Source organism: Apus apus, chromosome 10 (genome assembly GCF_020740795.1).
Source record: "Apus apus isolate bApuApu2 chromosome 10, bApuApu2.pri.cur, whole genome shotgun sequence".
NCBI lineage: Eukaryota > Metazoa > Chordata > Aves > Apodiformes > Apodidae > Apus > Apus apus.
In genome coordinates, this window is record NC_067291.1 from 8,068,942 (window position 1) to 8,096,808 (window position 27,867).

The 27,867-nt window shown below is 41.9% G+C and overlaps 1 protein-coding gene across 1 annotated transcript in view; it reads left to right on the forward strand.

Moving 5' to 3' along the window:
- Nucleotides 1–8,237: 8,237 nt before the first annotated feature.
- The window catches only part of PRTG (protogenin), a 79,236-nt gene continuing 59,606 nt past the window's right edge, over nucleotides 8,238–27,867 (forward strand). Inside the window, 2 exon segments of the mRNA XM_051628622.1 lie at nucleotides 8,238–8,313; nucleotides 9,029–9,331. Coding sequence (XP_051484582.1) covers nucleotides 8,238–8,313; nucleotides 9,029–9,331 — 379 coding nt within the window.

Below are 27,867 nucleotides of genomic sequence, written 5' to 3' on the forward strand. Positions count from 1 at the left end.
AAAACCTGCTTTCTTCCTTTGCTTAGGTAATTGAGTTTCTGGGTGGTTAGAAGAACTTAGAAATTACTCTCTAGATGAAGCTGTGGTTTCTGTGAATGTTTTATTTACTTTTGAACAGCTATAATACATTATCTTCTAGTTATGATACATAATATAATAAATTCAGTTGTGGAAGGTCTTTGGTGGAGTTACCAATCCCCCCATTCTATAAATTGCTGCCCAGCAATTAGTTGTCCATCCATACTAGATTTATTACTAATTAGTTGTTCATGCACCCTTGTTGTAATGCAGTTTTAAATAAATGCCTTCCTTTCTATGTAGGCTTACAGAAATGGACCATAAACCAGGGGATTGAGAAGCTGTTTATTCATATCTTGGCTCTCAGCCCAATGATCATAGGCAACCTGTGTGAAAAGTGTTAAGCAACCATATATATGTATACACATATCCTGTGCTGAAGACAGAGTAATTGCTTCACAGGTCAGTAGAAAATAATTCTATGTACTTTATCAGAACATGACAACTGCTCTTCTCTTAGTCACTTAGAAGTTAGCTATCCAAAATGCTATTTCATCCAAGGCAAAAATAATATAGTTTAATTCTATTAGCATGTAGCTAGAAATTGTGCCTTTTTCAAAATAATTAATTTTTACTGATCTCCACACTGAGAATTCAAAATCTGACTGTAAACCATTCTAAAATAATTTTAATTTTTATCAATGTTTGCAATTTTTTGAAGATTAAAAATAGGTAAAGTTGAAATTTTTTGCATGTTTATGTGAACATGAGTTAGGAAAGTGAACAACATTTCAGTCATGTAAATACTTTTTTTTACTGGAGAAAGTCTAGCTATTTAATTTACTCTTAATGTGCAAACATGCTGGGTTGATCTCTCACTGTAGAAAGGAATTAATCCTCATCGTGCTGTATCTAACCTGAAGACTGAACAGCTAAAGTCAGTAGATCTGGGGCTGCACCCTGGGCTGGGATGTGACAGGGAGCTGAGCTGCAGGGTGTCACTTGGGGTATCCTGCTCTGGAGGTGTTAATGGGGAGGGGGCTGCAGCTCCCTGAGGATGCTTCAGAAAGGGCATTTGTCCATCTCTGCCCCTCCTGAAGCCAGTAGGAATCTTAGTATTCAAGAGGGGATGTGGACTGCTCTCTGCATGTTGAAGGTTTTCTTCTCTCTGGTCAGGCTGAGGTTGGTGTGCTTTCAGTGCTGCAGCAGTTTGCTGATGCTGAATGGGATGGGATGCCCCTCTGGCCCCAGCTGCTCCAGGTGGGATTTTAGCTCTGTGACTTGCACTGGCCTGGCCCTGTCCTGAACATATTAGGCCAGTTTAACTCAATAACATGTCTTAAAACCTGCCCCCCCCGCATCTCGCCACACACATTTTTTTGTCCTGTTTACTTAGGGTGAACATTTTGGCATGTGCGTGGTGTGTATTTCATTCATGTTTTACTTGCCAAATACAAATTCCATCATGTGCCAGCATTTGGCCTCTGTGGCTGTCTAGAGGTATCTGAACATAAATGACAGCAAAATGTTATTTAGCATTTAGTGAACATAACCCTGGGATAATGATTAGGTACTGGATGGCAGCACAGCTGAAACGGAAGTTATACTACCAGCAGCCTTAAGTGCTGGTTGCTCTCCTGATCTCTGCACTCTGCAAGCACATCTGTGTGTGCCACATACTAACCTGAAACAGGGACTTGATTCCAGCAAAAAAAACAACTGGTATTTCTCCCTCAAGTTATTTCCATCAGGATTAGCTCTCTCAGCCACACATGCTCTATACCAGCCCAGCAAGGGCACTGCAAGTTGCTAAGTGCTGAATGGCATCAGACTGAGAGTGCCTGTGGATAGGAATGGGCTGTTCCAATTCCACTGGGAGCCCTGGGCTGCCCAGGGCACGGTGATCCAGCCATGCCTCCTGCCTTCAGCTCCTGCCCAGCACCAGGCAGACAGCTCTTCCAGAGCCTCCAAAAAAAAGGAATCCTAGTGGGCTCCCAAGTGATTCCAGCAGCCGAGCTGAGAGAAAATCCCAGTGACTGCAGCTGATGGAGATGGTAATTTTGGCATCAAAAGAAATCACCCCTGTGCTGCCCAGCTTTTGGCTCCCCTCAGCTCACCCCCTGGGCTTGCTTCTTGCACCCGGGTGTTGCCTTTAGCGGTTCAGCCCAAATTCTTGGTAAAGCCATTCTGCTGCAAGTCAGTTTCCAGGAGCCCTTCAAACATCCCCAAAGCTGTCTTGTACACGGGGGCGTTTGCAGGACAAGCCTGTGTGCCTGTGAGGGGGAGGAGGTGCTGGGAACATGTCTTGAAGGCTTCAAATCTGTTTATCTTCACACTCCTGAGAGGCGATCGCTCTCCCATGACAGGGTAGTGCGCTGGAAGGAGCTGCACTGGCAGCAGGGAGATAAACCTATGGGGCACAGGCTGCTTTGGCCAAGTGGCCTCTCCCTGACCAGCAATTCCTTATGTCTCTGTGAGATGAAATGGGACAAGAGCAGCAGGAAGCCTCCTCCAATCCTTCTTTCTAATAGTTCTTTGTGATAAATTGTAGATAAGGGGAGAGACAGCATTGTTAACAAGCTGGGAATGCAAAGACAAAAGAAAGGGCTGCAATCTTTCACAGCAAAAATAAATAGGTAACTGTAGCATGGTATATTCAGTCATATGTGCAACTGCTAGTGAGTCTCTGAGTTGCCTTGTTTTTAATTTATTTTATTTCCAGTAATTGTTTCCTGATTGCAAACATATAGTGGAAAAGAGGCAGAAATGATTTGCATGTTTCCTGTTGTAACAGCTGAATGAAGGTAACTTATACAGGGATGAAAGGAGACCATATTTCATGCCTGTTGCTAAACAAATAGCTGCAGAACAGTGGGTTGTCATGATAAGAGAGACACTAACAAAAAGCTGGCCCTTTCTGAAAGGTTTGAAAGATTCCTTTGTAGATTCAAACACAGAAAGTGGTAACCTAGGAGATTCTTTCTGTTCAGTTATTCTTGGTCTGATACTTATTGTATTGACTCATTGCATTAACACTTTGATTTATGGAAGATAATATGAGAGTACAGTTCTGCAGCTTTTCCAGGATTTTGTTTTCTTATCAGGGAAAGGGTTGAGAGAGGAGGCTGTACTGAGCCAGTTAAAAATATATATACATTGCAAATGCAGTTTATGGAGCATCTCCACCTGCTGGCTGTTCCCACTGCTCGTTGTGATTTTCCACATCTGCATAAACCCTTAATGAAGTTATGCCATGTGTTTCAGTGCACAGATTCCAGCTGCAGCTGCCCATCTGCTGTCACTTTAGTCCCAGGCTGGCCAAACACTGAGGTTTTACCTCCCAGGAGTGCTGCATCTCCTGGAGGTCAGAGGAAGTAAATGGTGCTCTGCAGCTTCTGTGAGAGCCCGTGGCAGGGGTGTGTAGGCTGCCCTGGGAAACATTTGTGGTGGTTTGGCTGATCTGAGTCAGGGCAGCCACTGTCTCATGCTACTGCGATGCCTTCATGTTGCAACCCTTGCTTTTTCACCTTTCATTTTACACTACAGAGAGCGAGATTAGGGAGATAAATAAGCTCTACTGCAAAAAAAAAAAAAAAAAAAGAGGAGTTTTCTGGCAGGTTAGGTGCTCAGAGGAGCTCACTGCAGGCAGAGGAGCCTCAGCTGTTGCATGAGGGTCAGAAGAGAGAGCATGGAGATGTGGTAAACCCAAAATCCGCACCATAAGAGCTCTACACTGTGGGGAAGAGTGCATCTGTGACCAGGCATGCCTTCAGGTCTTTACTCTCTGTAGCTGTGTGGTTTGTTCTAAGTACTAGGAAGATCTGATGGCTTGCATCTAGGAAACAGCAGAGTGGCCGACTAAAAATACCTAGGTATTTTCACACCTTCCAGCAGCAGCAAATGGACATAGGAAAGAGAGGAAATGCACTTTGCCAGATCTCCATGAGGTTATTCTTCCAAACTGCCTGTGGTTACCTTCAGTGGCAGGGGAGGATGTTGGGCTCTTTCTCCTGCTGAAATTCATGGCTGGGTCCCCCTGCATTCTGGACAGATGAGCCTTCAGGAGTGGGGGTAAATGTCTGGGAACTGCCTCTGGGGCACTGTGAAACATCCCAGTCAAGGCTCACCCACCAGTTTTGGGCAGTGGAGCAGTAATGTGAAAGATGACTAGAAGGAAAATGTAACAAAAAAAGTTAGTGTGGCAATTAACTGTACTCCTTCCACTTTGGTGTTTGTTGGTTTATAACCAGATGAGATCTGTGTTAAAATCCCTTTGTCAAGGAGGTGTGCTTTTTCTGTATAGAAAGACTCCCTGGAGAGAAAGCTCATTAGTATCCCAAGGCCTCTGCCGAAGGTGTATTTGTCCATCTGTTAATGGCAGGAGTGAATGAATCTCCTTTGAGAAGGCCATGGAGATGGTAACTGTACAGGGGTTCAAAATGAACCAAGAATCCACTAAGTGACCAAATGTGTCAAAAGTAAACATTTGTATGGTGGGTCTTTATTAAGTTAGCTTAACGTATTGTAAATCTGTGAATACGGTTGTAACTGGGTCAGGAGTTTGGCACGAGAACCGGGAAAGTGTCTAAACGTGCCTACAGTGACACCAGATCAGAAACACTCCGAGCAAGAACTGTAAAGAAAAATGGGGCTTCTCTCAGAAGCAGAGTTAACGACACCCTGCTGGGAGTGCAGGGATGTGACAGCCCCTTCCTTAGCTGGGTTTTGAGGACTCCCCCAGCTGAAGGCAAAGCTGAGCTGCTGCAAATTGCTGTAATTTCCTTGCAGTTAATAGGACTCCAGCAACTACCACTATTCTCAGCCTGCCCTGAAAAAATTACCACAGCTTCAATACTGCTGCAGCCATGCTAAGCTACCCGTGGTGATTGTACCCTCTCCTCTGCCCTGGTGCCCTGCATTCTCCACCCTGGGCTTGTAGCTGCAGTGATCTCCATAGAGTTCACCCTGGAGCTCCAGTTCCAGGTGAATTTTCAGCTTCTTTCCTTTTCCTTAGGCTGCTAAGTTCCAGCTCAGGGGAGAGTCCTGCCTATTAGTTACCTTTCCAGAGATGCTGGTAACACTTGGGACAGCATCTATAAACATGATGGTGATAAGACTTCATTCACCTTTGGAAAGTTCCTCTCTCTCCTTGCTGGTTCATAATTGGACCAAAATTCTGAATTTTCTGTCCTCAGCCCAGTTTAGCAGTCCTGGATGGATTGACAGCTGCCCTCACACACATGGGGAAGTACAGTGGAGCAAAGCCCTGAGCTAGATCTGTTCCCATCCATCTGATTTTTAAACCCTTCCTTTTCAGGAAACATATAAACTGGGTTTGCCAGGGCTGAGGATGAAATGCAGCATAAGGTAAATCAGGTTATTTACAGACAGCAACCTGGACAGTATGCTGTTATTCCAGCTGTCAGTAGCACTTCAAGGAAAGCTCTTACTACTGACTTGGGTTTTAAGAGCTGACTGATAAAGTACTACAAGTTGTTATTTCTTTGGAAGATGTGTGCAGCTTGTTTGCAGACCCCAAAATCTGAGAGAAAGCACAGAAATGGGTTTATATGGGTGTGAGAAGAGCCACAAAAACTGGGAAGGTTTGCATGGTTTTCCACATATGCCAAAAATACAGATTTAATGAAGAAAAAAAGTCTGTGTTGGTGACAAAGAAAAATTGCTGCCCCGGAGCAAAGTAGGCATAGCTTTGTTTATGTTGGCTGGCAAGATCTTGTACTCATCCTGGACTGCCAGTCTGGGTTTCTCAAGATAAAGTTTCTGTGAGATGGTTTGCCAAGTAGATAATTGTGTTTATTGGCTCCATATTTACTAATGTGATGTATTTTACAAAGTTAGGGCTGGCAGTGCCTTTAAACTGTGGTTCAATGGGTTTATCAGCTTCCAGTGAAGTATGATTTTAGATATGTTATCTCAAGTCTGCACTATCTCTAATCCAATTAATTACTGGAAAATGTGTTAAAATAATGATGTGACAAATTAGGGAGAGCTCATGCTCATCTAGTTACAGGACTGCTTAATTCTAGCAAGGAATTAATTATTTGTTTTACTCAAAAGCAACGTGGAAATGGGAATACTGGTGTTTGCAGCTGCCTAAACCCAGACACAAGTAGCACTCCAGTGGGAAGCACTTTTCTTTGTTAAGCCATTTAAGGCAAATATTGCATTTGATCTCAGGAGTCAAAACCTCCTGCTGGCACGGTGTAGTGCAGGGAGATGGTAAAGCAGTTTCCCAGCCACAGCAGAATACAGCAGTGAGCACAGATGACACCACTAATGGAAACCAGCCCACAAGTAGGACTACAACTCGCTTGCTCTCTGTAGGCTTTTTAAGTCCTCTGGTCTGCTAGGGCCAATTCCTGCTTTAAAAAGGGCTGGTGAATGGGGCAAGGAGGTGTCCCTCCTGGAACAGGTGGGATAGTGCCCAACAGCAAAGCGTTGCAGGGAAGCAATCATTACAGCTAACCAGTTTCAGCCTCGCCACCAACTGACCAAAGCACATGGCATAGAAATGTTACTGGGTAATACATTCCCTACTGGTGTGTTTGTTTTCTAGATGTGCCAAAGTCATCTAGGAAATCCCAAATTCAGGTCACTCTGCTGTGTGAAACCAGAGTTTAGCAGGAGAGAGTATAGTACCAGCATGAACTGCAGATGGAAGTAATGAGTTTGCTGCAAGGAAGAATTAACATTTAATCATTAGTCCTCAAAAATATCATGAAGAAAATTGGTTGTAATTGATACTTTTTTTCATAGATCACACCTTTGTGACTGGATAAAGTTAAACACTGAGGAAAATTTAAAAATACTGGGTCAAATGGCTCCTGTTGCTGTATTTACTCCTTATTTGGACACCAAAGTGGTGCACGTGCAAAGTGACTGTGAAGCTGCCTGGCTGCCTTTTGGGTAAGTGATTCGCATGTAAAGCAAATCTTTCCTAATTACCTTCCCTGAAAGCTGGTGCTAAGATCAGACCAAGCTGAATGCTTCTGCTCGTGTGTTTTTGACAAGGAAGGAAGGTGATATAGGTCAAACTATGGCTTACATCTTGTTTAGATAGCTCTGATTTTTCTCCCGAAGGCTTTCAGAGGAGTCGCTATCAGAGGCTGTAGCCGGTCCCGGTGATGATGCAGCAGAAGGGACCAAGTTTGGCTGCCGGCTCACGGCTCTGTGAGCTTTGCAGTGCTGGCAGGAACAAAAAGCAGTAAAAACTTGCCTGTCACTGAAGTCAGCAGCTCTCACAATGAACGCAAACAGGGGGCAAATCTGCTGAATAAGAAGGTGCCTTCCTAAATGGTAACTTTAGAAACTGAACAGACAACAAAGAGCTTAGAAATAATTGGCTGCAAGCATGAAGCAAAATCAGGGGTGAGGATGAAACCTTAAATGACAGTGGCAGCATTTGATTTGATGGCAGCTCCCATACAAATCACCCATAAGGTGGTGATAACGTGGTCCTCAAGCCGTATGTTTGCAGTTGAGGTTGCATTTTGGCAAGCTGCATTTTGGACTGGTGTAGACTTAGGGCTGCTTTCTAGCAGAGACAAGTCAAGGGCAGCTCATCCTCGGCAGCAGAGCGCTGCCCTATACAGCCATCTGGAAGTGTTTTTATCGGTGCAGTATGAAGGGGTCAGTGAGAGCCGCTGACAAAATGGCACTCTGTTCCCGATCACTTCCCATCCTCGCATTCAAAAATCAGCCTGCACGCGTGGGAAACCCGCTTTCACCCGGGCATGGGCTGTTCTGCCAGCGCTGCCCAGCACTGCGGGCTCTGCCGCCTGGGGCTCGGGCTGAGCCCCGCCACCGGGCTCGGCTCCATCTCTGGGGCAGCGCCGGTGCCCCCCGGGCGGGGGTCGGGCCCGGCCCCCCGGCCACAACCGGCCCAGATGGCGCCGAGCCCGCCGCCCTCGTGTGCGGGGCCGGCGGGTCCTGCCGCCCCTCGTGTGCGGGGCCAGCGGCTCCGGCCGCCCCCCCTCCCCGCCCTGGCGTATTGTCCGCCTCGCCGGCCCGCCCCGTCCAGCGGCGTCCCTCCCTCCGCCCCCCGCCCGGCCCTGCCCCTCGCCCCTCTCCTCCCCAAAGGCCAATGGAGACGAGATGCGGAGAGTAGGGCCGGGACGGGCGCGCCGGGGCCGCTCCGTCCGTCCCTTGTCTCCTCCCCTCGCCCGCTGACCGGTCTCTCTGGCGGCGGCCGGCGGGGCATGCCAGCCGCCTCCCGCTGAATGGCGCCGCTCCGCCGACGGGCGCTGCTGCGGGCGCTGCTCTTCCCGCTGCCAGGTGAGTCCGCCCGCGCTCCGGCCCCGCTCCGCCGCACGTGGCGTTATTTACCCGGCGGGGCCGGGCGGAGCGGGAGCGGGAAGCGGGAGCGGCCGCGGGCTTTGTTGGCGGCGCGGAGGGGCCGCCGCGCGCCCCGCCGGCAGGGGGCGCGAGCGGGCCGCGGGGGCTGCGGCAGCGGCCGTTAACGAGCCACGCGCTCGCGCCCCCGCGAGCCGGGCCGCGCGGGGCCGTGAGGCGGCAGCGGGCGCGGGCAGCGCCCCGAGGGGCACGGCGCGGCTCGCCGGCCCGGGGCACCCCCCGCTAGCCGTTTCTTGTAAAATTAGCTTTTTTTACGACTCGCCCCGCTCCGGCTCCTTTGGCAGGCTCGTAAAATTAGCGAGCGGCCCGGGCGCCGCGGCTCCCTGGGCGGCGCCGCCCCGGGCGCACCTGCGGGGCAGCCGCAGGCCCTGCTGCCCGGCTGCGGGGCTCGGTGCGCTGGCAAACCGTGAGGGAAACGCCTGGGTGCTGCGCAGACCGCTGTGCCCGAGGGGGGTCAGTAGCACAGGTTCCCCCGAGTTTCCCGAGTTCCGAGGGCTCGGAGCGCTCCGAGCCTGTAATAACGGTAGTTTTACATCCTGCTGTGGGCTCAGCGTGATGAGTTGCAGCTCGCAACTCTGCTTGGCAATTTGCGTGTCTGTACTTACAGGCAAAACCTTTTTTTCTCTCTCTCTCTTAGGGTTGTGGTGCTTTAGTGAACTCTTTTTTGTGAAGGAGCCTCATGATGTTACTGTCTCAAGGAAGGATCCGGTGGTTTTAGACTGCCAGGCTCGTGGTGAAGCTCCTGTAACTATTACATGGCTGAAAAATGGAGGCAAAGTACCTGAAAATGAACGGATCTACACTTTATCCAATGGCTCGTTATATATCAGTGAGGTGGAAGGAAAGAAAGGAGAACTGTCTGATGAAGGATTTTACCAGTGCTTAGCTCTGAACAAATACGGGGCCATTCTCAGTCAAAAAAGTCACCTCACACTAGCAAGTAAGTCCAACTCTTGCTTATTAACCTGCTCCTGAGTTTGTGACAGCCATTCCCTGAACAGTACGCAACAACCTATTGTTTTGGTTGAGTACCTGAGGAGACACATTACAAAAGTAAAGAGGAAGTAAATTCTGCAGAGCCTTATGTTTCTTTTTAAATGTGTGAAAATTATGAGCAGAACTTGTGGTGGCCCCCTTGGAGTCCCTCCCTGATGTGGCAGGGACAGCACAGCCACCTACGAGGCCTCATGGGCAGTGTTGCCTTGTGTGAGTGGCTGGCTTCAGAGCAGGTGGTGCTGCAGAGCCTGCTGCAGAGGTCCTGGAACTTGCTTCTGAAGTGTTGTACAGGCAGCCTTGCAAGGGTTATCAGCAGAACTGATTTTAAAAGTATTATTCCGTGTTCAATAGCCTGATGTTGTGTTAAGTCTTCCTGGGGCAACGGCGAGGGTTGAATTACCAAGCCCTTGCTTTTCTGACATGTATGTTCTGCCAAGGAGATGGAGATGCTGTCTCTTTTGGAACTGCTTCAGGGTCCTCTGGAACTGATCGTAAAGGCTTGTTACGTGGTTCTATGAGGATGTGAAAGTCACGTTTCTAGGGTGACTCCCTGCCACGGGAAGAATGGTGAAGGAAATAATATGTCTTAAGTGCCTTTATGGCTCTAACAATCTTGTTCTCTGTTTTCCTAGCAGCTTTAAACGTACGGAGCTAGAGATGCATGTTAGGAACCGAAGGCCAGGTTTTCCATGCCAGTGCAGAACTCTGCCTGTAGGCTGGTTCTACAACACCAGCTTTTTTGCCTTCCAGGGGAACACGGAGAATACTTTTAAACGGAAGTTCAATACATAGACTATGCAGTTTATGTGGACTTCCCATGTTCCCTCTATAATAGGACTTATATGATGAACTTTATCTAATAGGAGAAGGATTCCTTTGACAATTTGAACCCTGTTTGTCATAGCAAGTTGCACAAAACTGTCACGGACACCTCTATGGAAACTTGACAATATATGTAAATTTCAAGTTTTACCAAATCCAATCTGAAACTAGTTAATACAATTAGCTTATGTTAAAATACATCTGAATGTTAATACTTGTTAGATTTTTTCTATTTGCTTCTGGTTATAAAAACTGTCCATAAGATACCCCAGAAAAGTGTGAAATACCTTGTTCAGTGAGCTAATTGGGCAGTTGAAAACCAGCCTAGAAGTAGGTGGCTCCAGGTAAGTGCTGCATTTTTCACATGCTGCAAGAGGCTCTTGTGAGCTCTTGATTTTGAAAACCTGGCTATTTCATATTTTATATCACATCTTACTCACATACAGAATTAATAGATGAAGCAGTTCTTGGATAGTTTTTATAAAATGATGGAAAATGAAGTATTAATATTGTTAATATTTAAAATAACATAATTAGGTTTCACAGTGTCAGCACTGTAATAAACAAGCTGAAGAAAACCTTTTATAGAGACTTTGCAGGATGAGCTCTGTACGCAATATCAGAGAACTGGTATGTTTCAGAGCACTGTAGTAAGATGTACAGCATTGTAATCTACTTGTAGTGTCTGCTTTCATTCAGGTGGTACTGAACTTTTATAAATGCTTGTTTCCTGCATGTACGTTACTTCACCAGAAAGATGGTTTAATTTTGTTTTATTTTTCTGGATAATGAGATTTGCATCAAGGAGGAGGGAACCAGTAGATTGCATGCTGGATAGCAAGACTCTTGTTTTGCAGCCCTTTTTTTAACTGCTTTTTTTTTTTTTTTTTTTTTTTTTTAACTCCCCTCCCATGTAAGACTGTGACAGAAGGTTTCTTTTTCTTCATTGAATACTTGAAAGGTTTCCTATGGCTGTTGGAGAAAACTGGGAGAGATAGTGGATCCATAATAATCACAGTAGGTGGTGTTGACTTAGCGATTAAGTGGTTAACTAGTGACCAAACATGCAGTTATCCTATCTAGCAGTCTCTGGTCATATGCCAATCTGACTGGTTTCAGAATATAATCTTTACTGTAAAGCTGTGAAATAAAGCGGTAATTTGTAATGTTATATTTAGAATCCCATAAAACGTGCAAAATTGCTTTAGTAACTTGTTTTTACAGTGTTTCTGACTCCTATTGTGAGTTGACTGAAATTTGCAGACGTTTAAAGTGAAATAAATTAAAGTTTTGTGGGTGATTTTGCAGGTTTATAATTTTGTTTAGAAGCAGTTGTCGATAGCTGCGAAGGCAAATCACCTTGTGGTGAGGGTGCAGAAGGAACTATACATATTAAACAGGTGGAGAATAGGCATTAAATGGGCATTCTTTCTTTGGAGAAAAAAAGCAAATGCTCTCTTCAGTCTCTGGTAGCAGCAGGGTGCGAGGATGTTCTTTTACTTTGCCTGGTCAGAGCTTTTGCCAGTAAGCTTATCTTTTGCTTCAGAATTGTAATGTTTAGTGTTGCATTTGGAAATCAAAAACTTTAATCTGTCCAAGAGTTTAGGATTTGAACACACAAGGAGATCAGGTCTTGGTTTCTAAAGTTAGGAACTGGAAGCTGAAGGTTGCACTCTTGGCAAGAATTCCATTATTCATGTGCAAATTAAGAATTCACAGGGTTAAAAGGTTAGAAACTGGCCAGGATGAGGTTTACCCTTGTGATAAAGAGCAGATGACCCTCATTCATTGGCCAAAGCTTTCATGTAGCTCCTCTGCAAAGTTAGTGATTGCCACGAATTGTTCCTGAGGAATGCAGAAATTCAAATGTGAGCAGGCCTTTCCTTAAGTGTCACTATGGAGCCTTATCTCCCTAGCACATCAGTGTAGGTCTGCAGGGACAGGGTTCCTCCCCAGAGGCCCCAAGGCTTTGCTTTCCTGTTGTTCATCCATGCACAAAAGAATTTGACTAATTTAGGGTTTTTTTCGGTGAGATCCCCCTGCATTTTTAAAGGAAACTGTGGGGCTGAGATATTGCTTAGATTAAAATGGATACTAGTTTAAGTACATGCTTTTATAGTTGCTTCCAAAGCAGGCTAATTGACGTGGAGGGGAGAGAGGAGGAGGTTCCTGTGTGGTTCTTTGTGAGGCAACATGTGGGGATAAAATGCTAATAGTAAAGAGTATGACTTACTCAAAATTCAACTTACTGCTGCCACTGCTACTAAGAGGGGTCTCTTTAAACAGAATATGAAAGGAATATACATTGCGGAGAAGGTCTAAGCACTTTTGGTACAAATTTGAATCAGCCAAAAATAAACAAGCTGAGATTTTTTTGTATTCCTGTGTTTTTAAATTACTACTGTTTAACGGCAGTTAACCAAGATTCTATCTGAAGATAAAGGTGGACTTCCAATAAGATAGTATTAAGAAAAAATGGAGAAGGAGAATCATGTTCTGCAGCTAGTTACATGGGCTTTGGGTAGTGATTGGGCAGGATGCTCATGGTTTATTTCCTTTTCACAAAAATTGGAAATGGAAGTCTTAAGATGGTTGGATGGGACATAAACAGCTGGGTAGGAGCATTCCTAGGTGAGCCTTTCTGCTCCTGTAACTTGGCTGTATTGATTTTAATGTTTGTGAATTACAGGAAATGTAAGCCAAATTGTTTGTGTACAGGTTTGTGCATTTCACAAGAGTGAAAGGTTATGCAAGCAGAAGGTTTCTGGAAACATGCTCCTGGAGGGAAGCTGTGTGTGCAGGCTGCACTGCAGTTTGTGAGGTGCTGGGCCTTTTACATGTAAGCAGGCTGGGCTTTGTGGAGAGTTGTAATTTTGCTTACTTGCTGGGGCAGTGATGTGACTCTGGTCCCACTGTTGTGCCAATAATTGGTAATGTTTATGTTTTAATATGCTAATAACCTCTACTGCTCTGCTTATATATTTGTACTTAAGAGTGCATCCAGCTGAGCCTTATTCTGTACTGTGACAAACATGTTTTTTTAGCAGTTCCAGCTGTTTGTTCCCACTTTCGCATTGTGCCTTTCGTTGTGTGGGCACAGCAGCATCTGTAGCTAACTGAAAGGGGAACTGATCTGAGTTAAAGTAATAGAATTAAAAACAAAAGATGGTGTTTAACTCAACCAGGTTCCCTTATGTGATTTGTCTTGGAGCCACACACAGGGATTGCACTGGCATACCTGAGAGGAATGATGTGGAGGTTGGAAGGCTTAGTGAGGTCAGGGGAGGGCTCCTGGAACTTAGACTGTTGCAAAAATAAATATTCATCCATCTATCGTCTTTATGGAACGTGCGTGTAAGCAAAAATTTGCCCTTCTGCTACTGATTTTTTAAAAATTAAATTTAGTATCTTGCCTTGGTTGAAGGGGTTAATAGCTGTGGTCTAGCAATGTAATTTTCATTTTGTATGGAATCTGTCATTTCAGGTATCACAGAGCACATAGAGCTCAAAGGTATGTTTAATTATTTTAAACAGTAGTGGAGAGAGGAGCAAATTCTAAGATGAAAGAGTGGGGCAGAAATGTTTTTTGGCTGAAAGTGAAATGGCAAATGGTTGTTGAAGGCAATGGTCTTGTATTGAAAGAGATAGCAAAGTCCTAATGCTGTAGAACTGGTGTGGTTACAGACAGCTGGAGGAAGCTTAGGGTTTTACAAGTGCTGCCTTATTGCTATTGCTTTGATTAGCTGTTCTGAGTGTTCTGAGAGGAGATCCATTTCTATGCTGAGAGTGCACAGGGCTGATCCTCAGTGCATTTACATTCAGGCATTTAAGGCAGGAGAGGGACATTTAATGTCTCAGTTGCCAATGTCAGTTGATAATGGTGAAGAAGTGTACGATTTTTGTTGTTTAACTGCGACACACTGGAGAAATAAGGAAACTTGCAAATACTTATCAATCTGTAAGATTTTCCTCTATAACTCCCTCAGACATATTTTGACCTAAACTCCTACAACACCTTTACAGAAGAACCTGTCAACATCCTTTAAAGACTTAACTACTAGTTACTTTTTTTAATACTCTATTTGGCACGAGGACATTCCCTATTCTTTCAGCAAGCACTGGTCTGCGCTTGTAAGAACTCTTCCACAGAGTAAGGGTTGGGCTTCTGTGTTATTGCCAGGACAAAAAAATGTAGAAAGCTTTACTTAGTGCACACGAATGGTATTTGTTTCCGTTACCATGTCACTAGAGAAGTGAGCTTTTTATGGGTTTCCTCAACACCTCAGTTTCAAATTTGTGTCAAGCATAATGCCAAAGTGGAGGCATTTTGAGCCCTTGCATTTCTCCCTAGATAGTAAGGCCAAAGCTGTTATGGTTTTTACTAGTTTTTGACACCCTAACTTTATAATGTATGAAGTTTTTACCAGCTTCTTTTTTTAAAGGAATTCTTGGTCTTATTGGCAGTATACTCTAGCTAATAAAACCTTCCCCTATGTGAGACATGTTGAAGGAGAACATGGTACAATGCTAGAATTCGTTCAGGGCTGTTGTTCAGAGGCATTCAGTTCTTACCTGGTGCAAGTTCTATGTGAGGTTTGTGCACTCAACTATTGAGATTTATTTTCTATTTGTAAAGCAGTGTAGGATTGCTAAGGATGCTGTTCTGTTCTTGCAGTGTGGTGCTCCCTGCCCCCTCCCACCTTTCTTTCAGCTCCCTCACTCTCTGAATTTCTTGGTGTAGAAATTGTTGAAAGGGCATTCAGCAAGGCCCCCTTTTGTCAGCCAGCTCTGATTATCCTAAAGAAAAGGATCTCACTCTGAGCAGTTGTTTGCCTAGAGACTTGTTGTCACGTCTTCACAATTTAACAGCTGTGGCTATTGATGTTTTGCAGAACAATTTAAGACAATGACAAAAGAGAGTCTTGGAGGAAGAATTTAAAAGTTACTAAGCATTTTCCTACAGAAATATGGTAATTTCTGTTGCTGGACAAATTTGGGATTAGTTTTGGTGTGTTTTCCTCAGGTTTTTATATTTTCCAACATTCTATCTCCAGAATTTTGTACATAATCTTTTGTTTAGTTTTGCATTGTTATTGTTTTGTTTCGTTTTGTTTCATCAATAGGCCCAGCTGTTAAATTGGGATTGATTACTTCCAGTCTTTATAACTGGTAATCACCACCTAAGTGAAAAAGTAATCAACAATGTCAAGTCTCCACATTTTGTTGAGTAAGTGTGGGTTGTATGGTCAACATTAGTTACTAGGGTCAACCTCTATGTAGCTTTTAAGCAGCATCTACATTTTACAGCTGCATTTCAAGGAGCATCTACATTTTACAGTTGATTATCTCAGCAATTGAGTTAGAAGAGAAGAAAGAAAAGCACTAGATTGTTTGTGTTGGGAGTTAGAAATCAATCTGGCAGCCTTCCAAAACCGACATCTATACTGGAAACATTTTATGTTTTTATGGATGAAATTGTCGCTTTTTTAATAGGTGGAGATAAACAGCAGATATAAGAAGGAGATGGTTGTGTAACCACTGGAGTGTGAAGAGTTTGTCTGACTTACTGTATGAAATTATGGTCACCTCCTCTTCTGTGTTGCTTTTTTTTTTATGTAAAAGTTGTGGAAGGAGGTTGACTTCCTAGTATACTAGAAGAAAATGTCAGTAAGCAGTACTAGACAGATGTACTTTATTGGTTTTATTTTGTTTCATAACTCAACAGTAATTCTGGTTAGGTTTTTTTCTTCTTCTCAGTGAAATGCAATTTAATCTTCTTAGGTAAGGGGAAGTTGTGTTTTTGTTGTTTTTTTTTAACAACATGAACACTCACAAATGCAAAATAAACTAAGTGGCATCTGGATAATACAATTACTATCTGAAGGCCCTTTTCCAAAGTGCTTGTTTCTCAATTGCCCATCTCCATTGCACTACTGGTAGGAGGTTTCTTATGCATCAGTGCATCTGCAGCTTGGGGGAACAGGATCTAGGTATCACATCCCCCCAGATACACATACGTCGGCTGTATCCTCATGAAATTCACTTAGATTCTTATTGTCATAACCCAAAAGTGGCAGAAGTGCAATCTTTGCATTTTGTGGGTTAAAGATTTCAAATTGAGTAACATTTAGTAAAATTGAGGACATAACTGTTTTTTATAAAACTAGGAAACAGGTAGGAACCTCATTGAGTAGAGTTTCCTGCAGTCATGGGTGTGGAGGCTTGGGGCACTCACAGGATGGGGTGCACTCTGAACCAGCTCCTTCTAGAAACCTGTCCTTACTGTCTAGGGTGTTCATGTGGAAAAAGAGGGTGAGGGCACAAGGCTCCACCCACATCCTACAACTCTGTGGTTGTAAGGGATTTGTTTGATGAAAATTATCTCAGGTGATCTTGAGAAATGAAAGTAGAAAAGAAATGCAACTTTTAATATTTTCACCTGGGATATTTCTTCCTGTCACTAAATCTGGACATTGACTCAAACTAATGAATGTACAATGTTTAATAATCTGCAAGTGTGGATACTTCAGTAGACATGAAACTGTTTTGTTGATGGCCATTTTAAAGGACATTGCTACATGAGAAAATTCAGTTGAGCCATCTGCTCAATATTAAGAAAAAAGAAGATAATAAAAATCTCTGCAGTTCCTTCCATAGACAATAATGATCAACACTTTTACTCTCAAGACCTTACAGTTTTCCTCTATTTACAGCCTACACTGAGTCATATAGTGATGGCAAAGCAGCAAAACTTGCCTTATCCTAGTCCTCTAGCTTCAGAACATGCTAAAATTATGATTCTGAATTAAATAATATAAATTATTTACTTTGTCTTAGAAGTATATGTGATGAACATTTCTCTTCAGCTCTGAGGTGTAGTAATTAATTTTTAAATGACTTGCATATGAGAGACAGTTTTGAAAGAAATAATCACCTGAGTTGGTGCAGGGGCAAGGGGTACGTAAAAGTTATTACAAGCATTAGACATGTCATCTGATGTTCTTTTAATACATAGCTAGGGGGCAGTTAGACTAAGTCTTTACAGCTTGTGATGTGTATCTTGTGTATAGTGATGCATGAATGTTGGAAACTGGAGGGGATTCTGCGAACAGAAGCAACTCTGTATCTTCAGATTTGATTTTCAGCATCTTCAGGTAGTAATCCTGTTCATATTGCTTGGTTACATTGTTGTCTTATTTCAGAAGATCAGAATTTCTCGTGCAACCTTGGTATCATAGTGGTATCAAAGTAGAAAAAAAATTGGGTTTTTAATTGATCAGTGTACTTTTACCACATCTGCACTAGCTCATCTTTGGACACCCTGATAGATACCTGACTCACTTTTAAAATGTTGCTTTACATCAAAGATCTCTCTCTTCCAGTTAGGAGGGTTTTCAGTTTTGATTTTTTTCTTTTTTTTTTTTTTTAATTCTGCTTTAGGCCATTTCAGACTAAAGACAAAACAACATATGACAGGATTACAAAAATAATTTACTCTTCTATTTCTTCTCAGCCTTTGCAACATGAGTTTCTTGTGGAGAGTAGCAATGATCAGCCTTCTCCCACTTGAATCAAATAAGTCATTTATCAGCCTGTTGACTAAGTGGGATTATCTGTTCTTTTAAGTCATATTGGGAGACATTAACTTCCTGTACATCATAAAATGGAGAGGGGGACATTAAACAGAATTAACTTTTTATTTATTAGCTGATCTGTTCTAATATTCAAATTTTCTCATCGTTAGTGTCCTCTTCCATGTTCCTTCCTCATGTCAGGTGTAGACTGATTTTGCTGCATGTAGTCAGTTGTGGTTTTTTCCCTTTTTCTCATTATAAATTGTCACATGTATGTTATATAATTGTTTTGGATTTGCAAAACTGCTTCTGGTGACCCCCCTTTCTTATTCCTGTCTTGATGACTGGAAGGAGGTACTGTTTTCTAGTGGAGCTTATTTTCACAGCTGTGGCAAAGGAGGGAAGTATCATACTTTGATGTCAGTTTTGACCCCAAATTTAGATGAGGTAAAAATGATTCAACAGAGGTGATTCAGCCATCTTGTCTCAAGTGGTCTGTCACTTCAAAATCAAATAATAATTATGATGATGAAAAAACTGTTTTGATAGCCATGACAGTGTACAATAAAACCAGCTCAGTGTTATACAGTATTGTTTTTTGTTTTGCAGCTTTTTACAACTGGAAGTTTTCAAATAAGACACTTTATTTTCAAGGAAAATTTAAAAATAATCTTAAGGTCTTTGAACATGCAGAAGAGTCTTAAATAAATTATTTTTGCTTACTCCTCGTACAATCTTTAGCATATTAATAACAGTTTAAATAACTTACCAGCAAATTAACTAGTGTAAATTGTTAAATTACCATTTCATTGTCCATATCAAGTTATCTAGTAAACCTCTAATAACTGTAACATGTGCCTCAGGCAGATCTGTGCATTATGTATGTTCTTTGTAATGAGAATTCGTTGACTTTATAAAGCCATTGACAGACATTTATAATTTTGTTCATTAAACTTGTCTGTAACATCCAGCAAATTGATGTTAACTGGAAATATTTTCTAGGAGTTCTGGCATGACTCTCATTTTGCCTGAGGAGAGAGAAACTTTCTACACAGCGTGTCCCAGATCACAGGGGTGAAACTTCCTTCTCCTCTCTCTCCCCAAAAGCCTAACTGAGCATGTGACCAGCTCTTTTGTCATCTTGCTTTAAATGCTTATTTATGCAAACAACCCTGTGGCCCACAGTTTGCAAGCAGATTTATCATTGATCTTCAATAGTGGTTGCAAGTGGATATTGCTTTATTAGTTCAGTCAGTCTGGGCCAGGAAGGCAGCTCAATTTTATCACATGAACAAACTATTGTAAAAATTATCATAACACAGATCCATGGTGCTGTTCACAGTAGCTTGTGGAGCAGGTACATCTGAGTTTGTATTCAGATGCATTATCCTATGTTCTTAAAATAATTATTTATTTATTTAAGAAGTGGAGATATAATTGGTTATGGTTTTATTGGTTGGCTTTCTTTTCTTTTTCCTTTTGAGCTTGTGAACTTTATTTCTAGCAATAGTGATGTTTTCTTGTATTTGGAATTCTTGACTGTACTAAACACTAGGAGAGATAAGCATTGATACAGCATACAATACATTAATTTTGTAATTCTTGGAACCATTGATGGGAGTTCTGTGACGCTTCCAGTAGAAGGCATTTAGTTCTTGTTTTTAATGGTCATCATCTTTACATGGTTTTTCTTATTGCTGATTTTCATAAAACATATGGTAGAGGACCAAATGCTTTGTTGAAAGGCTTTATAATATATGTTGTAGACCATGATTTGCTTGGTCTTTTAAAACTACGTTTGGAAAGATGAAAAATGTCTCATCCGTCCTGCTTTTGAGCACCCACTGTGGAAAAAAAATACGCACTTTTAACACCTGCCTGTGTTTGATTCCTGTGGACAGCTCTCTCTAATAATGATAGAGGTTGTTAATAGGATATTTGCCCACCTGCTTGTGTTCCTGTTGTGCTACCTGAATCCAACTGTATTAGGGATCTTTGAAACAGGAATGAACATGTTTAAACAATTGTGGCATAATTTACTAAAATACTTATTAGTGGGTCAAAGATAATGTTCAGATTATAAAACCCTTCAAAAATTGAACATCCAGAAATCCATTGCATAAAATTTTTGTCTTTTGAGCGAAAGAGTAGAGCATGTGGCTCTTTAAAATATATTGTGTCTCAGTACATAATAGTTCACTGGATTAAATGAATTTATTGATTTCTGCTTCTTTACTGACACACATTTATGAGCAGTTTCTTTGGCACCATGGTCACATGTCAAAGGTCATAACTTTCCTTCACTGTGGAAGAATAAAAGCTTTTAGATGGTGAGTCCCTGAAATCCACACAGTGTCTTATTCTCCCTCCCTCCCAGTACAATTACTGTTTGCATGACTTTATTTAAGATAAATAACAATAATAAAAATATTAACACAACCCATACCCCCCCATACTATAATAATTCAATAACTGGAGGAAACTGCACAAAAGGTGACATATCTAATCTGGTAATAGGTATCATTGTGAGATACAGGGTAGTATATTAGGCTCTTTATGGTCAGATTTTATTGAAAATGGTCAGTTTTAATAATGTAACATTTCTCAGGAATAATTTGATTACACCTCAATTTAGAAATAGTATTTCTTTCCTTTTAGAGCTGCCAAAGGTATATGATGCTGTGTGCACCAGAGGTATTACTGGAAGTAGATCCTACTGAGAGAATGAAGCACATTCAAAATCTGTGCTTTGTGTTTACATGAACATTAATAATGTTGTAATTTTCTTTAATGCCCTTCATTAATATTAGCCTGTGGGATTTTTGGTGCATACTAGATATGAAAGTCCACTGATGACATAAACATGAAGCTATTAAAGAAGAAACTGCAGTAGAATATAAAGAAGATTAATACGTCCACTAGTTTGCAAAAAGAGGGCAATAAAGTGGCTGAAAGGAGTTCTGAAATTTAGGAAATGTAGAATAAGATGCAGAATAGAATGCAGTTAATGCCATATCCCTTGCACAATCTGTGCCCATCTCTGATAGCCTGGAAGAAAAAGTTGCTTTTTTTATTTAGCCAGATAGTTACCTAACTAATGCAGTTCAGTGGTGATGATTTGAACTGGCTTTCTGTATTATCTGACAAGTGCTAGAGCTCTCTGAAGGTAGGTAGGCAAGAGTAGTGGGGATTTGGAACAACATGGGAAGAATTTGTCTTCACTTCTTAGCAGCTACTAACTGGTAGATTAGCTCTGACCATCTCAAGAAACATCAGTGTAAAGGTGTCTTCACTCAAGTGTTACATTGATTTAAAATAATACACATTTGTTCTAGGTGCAATAGGTTTGAACTGTTAGCAGGGCCTGGCTATAGTCCTGCTAGCAGGACTGTTTCTGAAGGAATAGGAAAGCCTGAGATTGTATCAATGGGAAAAAAACCTATGATTGTTCTGAGATGTAAAAAGTCTTTCCATCACCCACCCCAAGGAGAACTGGCTGCCAAATTTGATTTTTACATAGTAGGGATGAAGCCTTTTGATGCTTTTAATCATGATACTTGCAAAAAATACCAGTGGTAGACTTCTGTTCTGCTTGTCATTATCCATCTCTGCTTTTAGATTTTTATTTATTTATTTATTTATTTTTAATGACAGTATACTGCTGTGGGACTGTTTATCCTGTTCTCTAGAACAAATCTCAAGATGGAACTGCTCTTTCTGTATTTGTGTTTTTCACTAGAATAGCATTGGAATGTCTACTTAGGGAACAGAGAGGGGATTTTTGGGGAAAGCACTCTTTGTGTCTGGTAGAAGCTTTTGCTGTTGCTATGAATATATTTGCAAATTTGGTTGTCCTGTAAGTTTTGAGGAAAAATATAAAACTTTTTGTTGTTGACACGTGCTCAGCACATACTTTCTCAGCTTGACTAGCTAGAGACACACAAGATGTTTGTGCTGACCATGTTGCTTGTGAATACTGAGCTGGGCTTTCCCTCTGAGCAGTCCTAGGCAGCTGTGGACTTGCCTTTTTTTCTTGTTCTGAATTAATGAGGAGCTGAAGTGTGATCTAACACTGCCTGGAGAAACCAGCTGGCATTGAAAGAAAGCTGAAGTAAGTGAAAACAATGGTCTAATTACCTGGAGAGGAAGTTTGGGAGGGGAAGTCGGTGAGGTGGAGGTGTGAGTGGTTTCATGTGTCTAGAGGTCAGGAAGGGAAAGAAAATGCGTTGGTGGGAAGCAGCTAGTACTAAGGAAAAGCTTGTGGAATGAGATCTGGAATTGGCTCGGTTTGGAGATTGCCATGAGTACAAGCTGGGAGTTGGAGAGGACCAAGGGGCTGGCAAAGACTGACTCAAGAGTGTGCCCATCAGAGCAGCTGATCTTTCAGGGCATTAAACGTGGACTCAGGAGTCCTGGATTTCCTGTGGGAACTTAGAAAGGACAAAGACTAACCTCTCAGTCAGAGGAGCTTTGGAGGATTCAAATTACATCACTGCTTCAGCCAGAAGCTTCTACAATATGTGACACTAGTCAGGTTGGCCTTACTTTTCATGGGAAGTCTGTGTTTACATGTTTCTTATGGTCTCAGTGTTTGATATGAGGTTTTGAGCAATTGGAGCTGTGGTTGCAACACATGGAGTGCCATGAACGATCTGTGTCTTATCTTGGACACCTAAATTTAGTGAATGTTTTGGGCCACCATCCAACTGCTTGTCCCAACAATACCCAACAGTAAAATTTAAAATAATTACATTATGGAATATCATCTTAAGGTATTGTGAGAGTAAATGCATTTGCATTTTTGAAGAACTGTAGTGCAGAACCCTGCAGAAAAGCCGTAGGGAAGTTAATAACTCTGTCTGCAGGGCACTGCTTAATAGAGTGTAATAAATAAGGCGTGAGGCCACACACTAACAGAGAAGAGAAAACAAAATATTAAGTAGATGCTCATTATGTGGGCACCATTCATTTGGCACTATGAATAGTGAGGGAAGTGTGATTGTGCAGTTGGGTTGTTTCCTGATGCATGTGAGTAAACAGAGCAAATCAGTTACATAATCAGCTGCATTTTTCCCATTTCCTAACTTCTCAGCGTTTAGGTTTGGAAATTTTTGTCTCGTGTGTGTATACACACATGTAGGAGGTAGATATACAGAATGCTGTGTTAGTGGGAGGATATAGGGGTTAGCTTCATTTATCTAATGATCTATGTAATGCAGCAAAAAATGCAATAAATATGCTTGAAAGTATTAAGACTTTGATATAGGCAAGGTCTCAGGAAAAAAGGAGTTGTAACAGAGCAACACTAGCAACTTTGCAGACAGGTTAGATAACTTTAGCAGAGCTTTTTGATTAAACCAAAACGGGCAGTTGTCTAAGTAGGTATCTAGCAATAGCTTTAACATAACAACAACAATATAATAATAACAACAACAACAACAATAATAATAATAATAATCATCATCATCATAATCATCATTTGTTTTTTTTATGTATGTGAAGGTTTACTGACCAGTGATAATACTGTAAAGGTCTGCAGCAACATTTATAAAACTGTTGTTAGTGTTAGGACATAATCTGATTTAGGAAACCATTTTAGCATAGTACTAACAAACCCCACATTTAATTTATATTTTGACAGCAATTTTAAGCTTGTGTGTGGACAGGGCTTAGGTGAGTTTTCATCTGTACACTCTCTGTGTTTTGTCAGTGCAAACTTCACTGTCTTTGTGACTTGACTGAAAGGAGATTTGGTTTATTGTGGTTTGCAGGAGAGGAGTTTTTTTGTGGTGTATGGTATTAGGTAGGTGCCAGGGCAGGCTGTGGGCTCCAGTGTGGCAGAGAAGTGAGCATCTGTGGGTTTCACCTCCTTCTTCATCTGTTCTGTGTCTATTCTCACTTGTTTACTCCAGCACATAGCCTAGAGTGCCACTTCCTTGTTAGGCTCTTGGTCTTGCCTTGCACAAGGACAGCTTTCTGAAGATACAGCCCAGCAGTCATGACTAGAGAAAATCCCTGATACTTTTTTTTTTGTTCTCTTTCCTGACACATTTTATATAAAGAACCTCAAAGGCAGTGAAGTGTTCAACACCTCCTTTCACTGCAAGGTAAGCACCTGGATCTTGTTGGGTCCTCTGGATGCTGGGAGCTTCCTTCTCTGAGGATGTTTCACAGGCGTATTTAGGAGCTCGAATTACAAGGAAGTGTAAAGAGTTGTTTGTACTTATTGTAATTGTTCCTTTCCTTACTATTTAGTTGTTCACCATTGTCTTGTGTTTACCTAAATAATGGTTGCCTGGCCTTTCACAAACTTGTGAGGAGGAAAGATGGTGACCACCTGAAACAATATCTGCAGCAGAATAGCCTGAGAACTTTAAATAACCAAAGGGGACCGTTTCCAAGGCAGCTAAGTGACCTTTGGATCCCAGAAGCAGGCTATTCATAGAGGCAAAGCCTTTGTCCTGCTTTGACCAGTGGTCAGTGAACTCTGGCAGGCCCCTCGGCTCACCATCTTGGCCCTAGACTAGCAGCTGGTGATTGATTCATTTAACTGTCCAGATTCACATTCTTCTGTCAAGGACTTGTCAAGGAAGAAAAAGGTTCTGTGGAGGGCTATTCATTTTACTAAAAGGAAAGGGATGCATTATATGATTGAGTGGATTACTTTTGGGTCAGAAGAGTTCCTGCATTGCTCTGTTTTAATTCGGCCTTCAATCAAAGAGAGATTTAGTTTATCAGCACAGTGTGGTGCTCATGAAGAGGGACAGATCATTTCAATTCCATCAGTCCAATAGGGCTGTTTTGTTTTGTGGGTTTTTTGTTGTTTCGCCCCCTCCTTTCTATTATTTGTCCCCCCTGCCCCATTTTCTTGCCAATAAATCCATAGATTTTTGTGATTAGTTGATATGATGGGGTGTTAAGAATATTAATTTGTATTAATATCACTTTTGGTTTTAATGTGTGATAAATTAATATTAATGCTCCTACTAGCTCTCATATATGTTGTTAAGCAATCCAGAAAAGCCTAGAGTAAGTAAAAGATTGGTAGTTTACGTCTCTTTTAGATGTGGAGAAAACTGAGAAGAGAATAAATTCTACAGGATCAAACGAATAAATTACTTTCCTACAGACAGCACAGACTGTTGTAGAGCTAAGGGTAGAACGTAGTGTTTTTTTTCCGGTCCCCATTTTCACTTGATGAACAAAAGTTTGTTGCACAAACCCAGCATTTTCCAAATGTACAAGAGTGCTATCTGTCCATATTTCTACTGGTTTAGAATCCCTTTTTCTAAAAGAAGAGGAAGGTGTTTCCATGCTTTATGAAACTTGAATAATGTTTTCCATTTTATAATGAATGCCTCCAGAAACTTTGAGTTGCGCTAGGGGGACGAGCTTCCTTTTCATTGTGTTGGCAGGGTCCTGTCTCCGTCTTTCCCTTCAACTGGGCTGTGTTCCCTTAGCATTAGAATTTTTTTGCTGATCCTCTTCGTGAAGTACTGAGGAAAGAATGTTGTTGCTTAGCTCCTTCCACTGGAAATAACAGGCATTAAAGAGCAGATCCCGCCAGTTAACCTTGTGCCTCCATTTGAATGAACATGATGAGCTGCACCACATGAAATATGACCGCCAAGTTTCTTTACCCCACTCTCATAAGCTGTGTATTGTTTTGATTTGGCTTACTCAACGCATTATGAGGGATTTCTGATTGGCTTCAGGCCAAGGTGTTACACTTCTGCAGATGGCAGTACAAGTGCATCATTTAGAAGAAAATGCAGTGAGACTTGGCCTGTTGTATTCTTCTCTCTCCCTCTCTTGGAGGGAAAAGTGAGAATTTTGTATTTGTTGAGATAAATGAGTGGTTTAACTATTTTAAGAGCATATGACAAGCAGGAAGTCTGGGATAATCTAACCTTGCTTAACTCTTCTCTGTACTGTACCTCAATGCATGTGTCAAAAATCTAGGATAAATACAACACCTGTTGAATAGGCCTCCTTCTTTCATGGAGGCCTGGTGGTATCCTTTCCATGTCTGCAGTTACATTTCCTGGGGATTAGTCCCCTTTCTCAGAGCTTGCTTGTTTCAAGCTGGAGCATGATGTCTGAGATGGGAGTTTCAGTTTCTCTGTTTTCCTGATAATGCTTCCCTTGGTGCCTTCCTGGTGCCTTTGGTTCACAGCCTTGAGCTGGAGATAAATTATTAACTTTTCAAAAGGATAGAAGAGGAAACTGGGTTGTCATTGTGTATTAGAGAATAGTAGTAATCTACTAACCAGAGATATTACCTGCTTAGTAGAACATGGTTATTTGCTTGCACTATGACTGTGCAAACTGGAATTCCAACTGTTGCCTTCCATCCAGCAGTCAACAGCCTCTAAAGACAAAAATTTGTGGTTTCTTCACTTTGTCTTTGATGTGTAGGCTTTTATGGTGTGTTCAGAATAAATTTGCAGGATATTTTCCAGATACATAAGGGAGTGAGAGAAAAATACCTAGGGAGAAATACAGGGATTTTGATGACATTGAAGGCAAGATGATTTTTTCTGGAAGCCACACTTTTGATGTGTTTTGTGTGAGAATTGCAAGAGTAGTAAATTCGTGCTCCTCCCTTATCTCCAGAAATTTTCAGAGTAACATCCAATTAGAATATTTCAGTAATAATAATAATAATAATAATAATAATAATAATAATAATAATAATAATAATAATAATAATAATAATAATGTAGTACTCACAATGCCTATTGTTACTTGTTTTTTGTGTCAATTTTGTTTCTGTTTTTCTGCCTGCTGCTCTCAAACTTTAAGACATTCAGAATTTTGCTGTTAGTTCCTACCATCAGTAGAAAGAAAGGAGAGATGTCTGGCCTGTGTGATGCAGTAGGGGGGCATTTGGTGGCAGGGAAATGAGCTGCAGGCATTTGGCCCTTGAGAGCAGAGGCATCTCTTCTTTCCTTTCCCCATGGAAATGTCAAAATGTTCACGTTTGGAGAGGGGGCTGAAGGGCTTGAATTGCCAGCGCCTCTCCGCAGCGTTTTGCAGTGAAATTGTGTCTTTCATCCTAGGATGCTGATTCTGAAACACTGAGCAAAAAGTGGAGAGTGCTTTCGTCTCTCAGGGATGGCATTTCTGGCAGTCTGAAGACTCACAGCTCTGCCATATCAGCTCACGCTCGTTCCTGTGTGGATGGTGTCAGTTTGCCACTGGGTGAAACAAAACCCCTTCCTCCGCCTCCTCCTAGATGTGAGGGCGGCAGGCAGAGGAATGTGTGGGGCCCCGGCCCTGTCCCAGGATGCGCTCTGCAGAGCTTCCTCTGATTGATGAGCTGGGCAGGGTGAGGGGAAGAGTGGGTATTGCATCCAGCTTAGGATCTTGTTTTGTTTTAGCCAGGAGTAGCACTTACTTATTTTTAAAGGTACATGACTGATAAATAGAGGTCTTGCCCTTCAGCTGGCATCTGCAGTGAAATTCATTGATCAGAATGGGACAGGTTTAGCACTTACAGTGCTGGAGGCTCTTGTTGCACGGTTCTGAAATTGTCTTTTCTGTGTGGCACTGAGTGATTATTACATTTTCGTTGTTTATTTTGGGGTCATTCATTGAGGAATCTTAGAGTCATAGCAGTCAATCTTTAATTTTTTATTTCTGATTTTTTTTGGATGCCAAATTAGGATAGTTGTGAAGGGATACAATTTTTGTTGCACAATCCTGCTTGTGTTCTGATCCTTCTCTTCAAGTTATAAAGTGCAAAACTGTGCTGGATGTTTCCCATGCAGCAATTGGGCTATTAAGCAGAACTAATTCTTCACAGAATGGCAACAAGTCCGAAGAAAGGCATCTGTAGGATTGAGCATAGATACCAGAAGGCAATCACTTGGCAAACTGCTGAAGGAAAGCGGTCCTTGCAAGGGAGTGTTCTTTCTCCTGAATGCATGCAGCCACAGAAGCAGAACAGCTTTGAAGCTGCTTAATGTGGCTTACTCTGTGCCTTTTCTGTACTATTTCCTACATTTCTTGTCTGCTGAAAAGCAGAGGGGAATTCCTAGGTAAGTGCATTAACATTTATTGTGCACTTTTGTGGCCACAC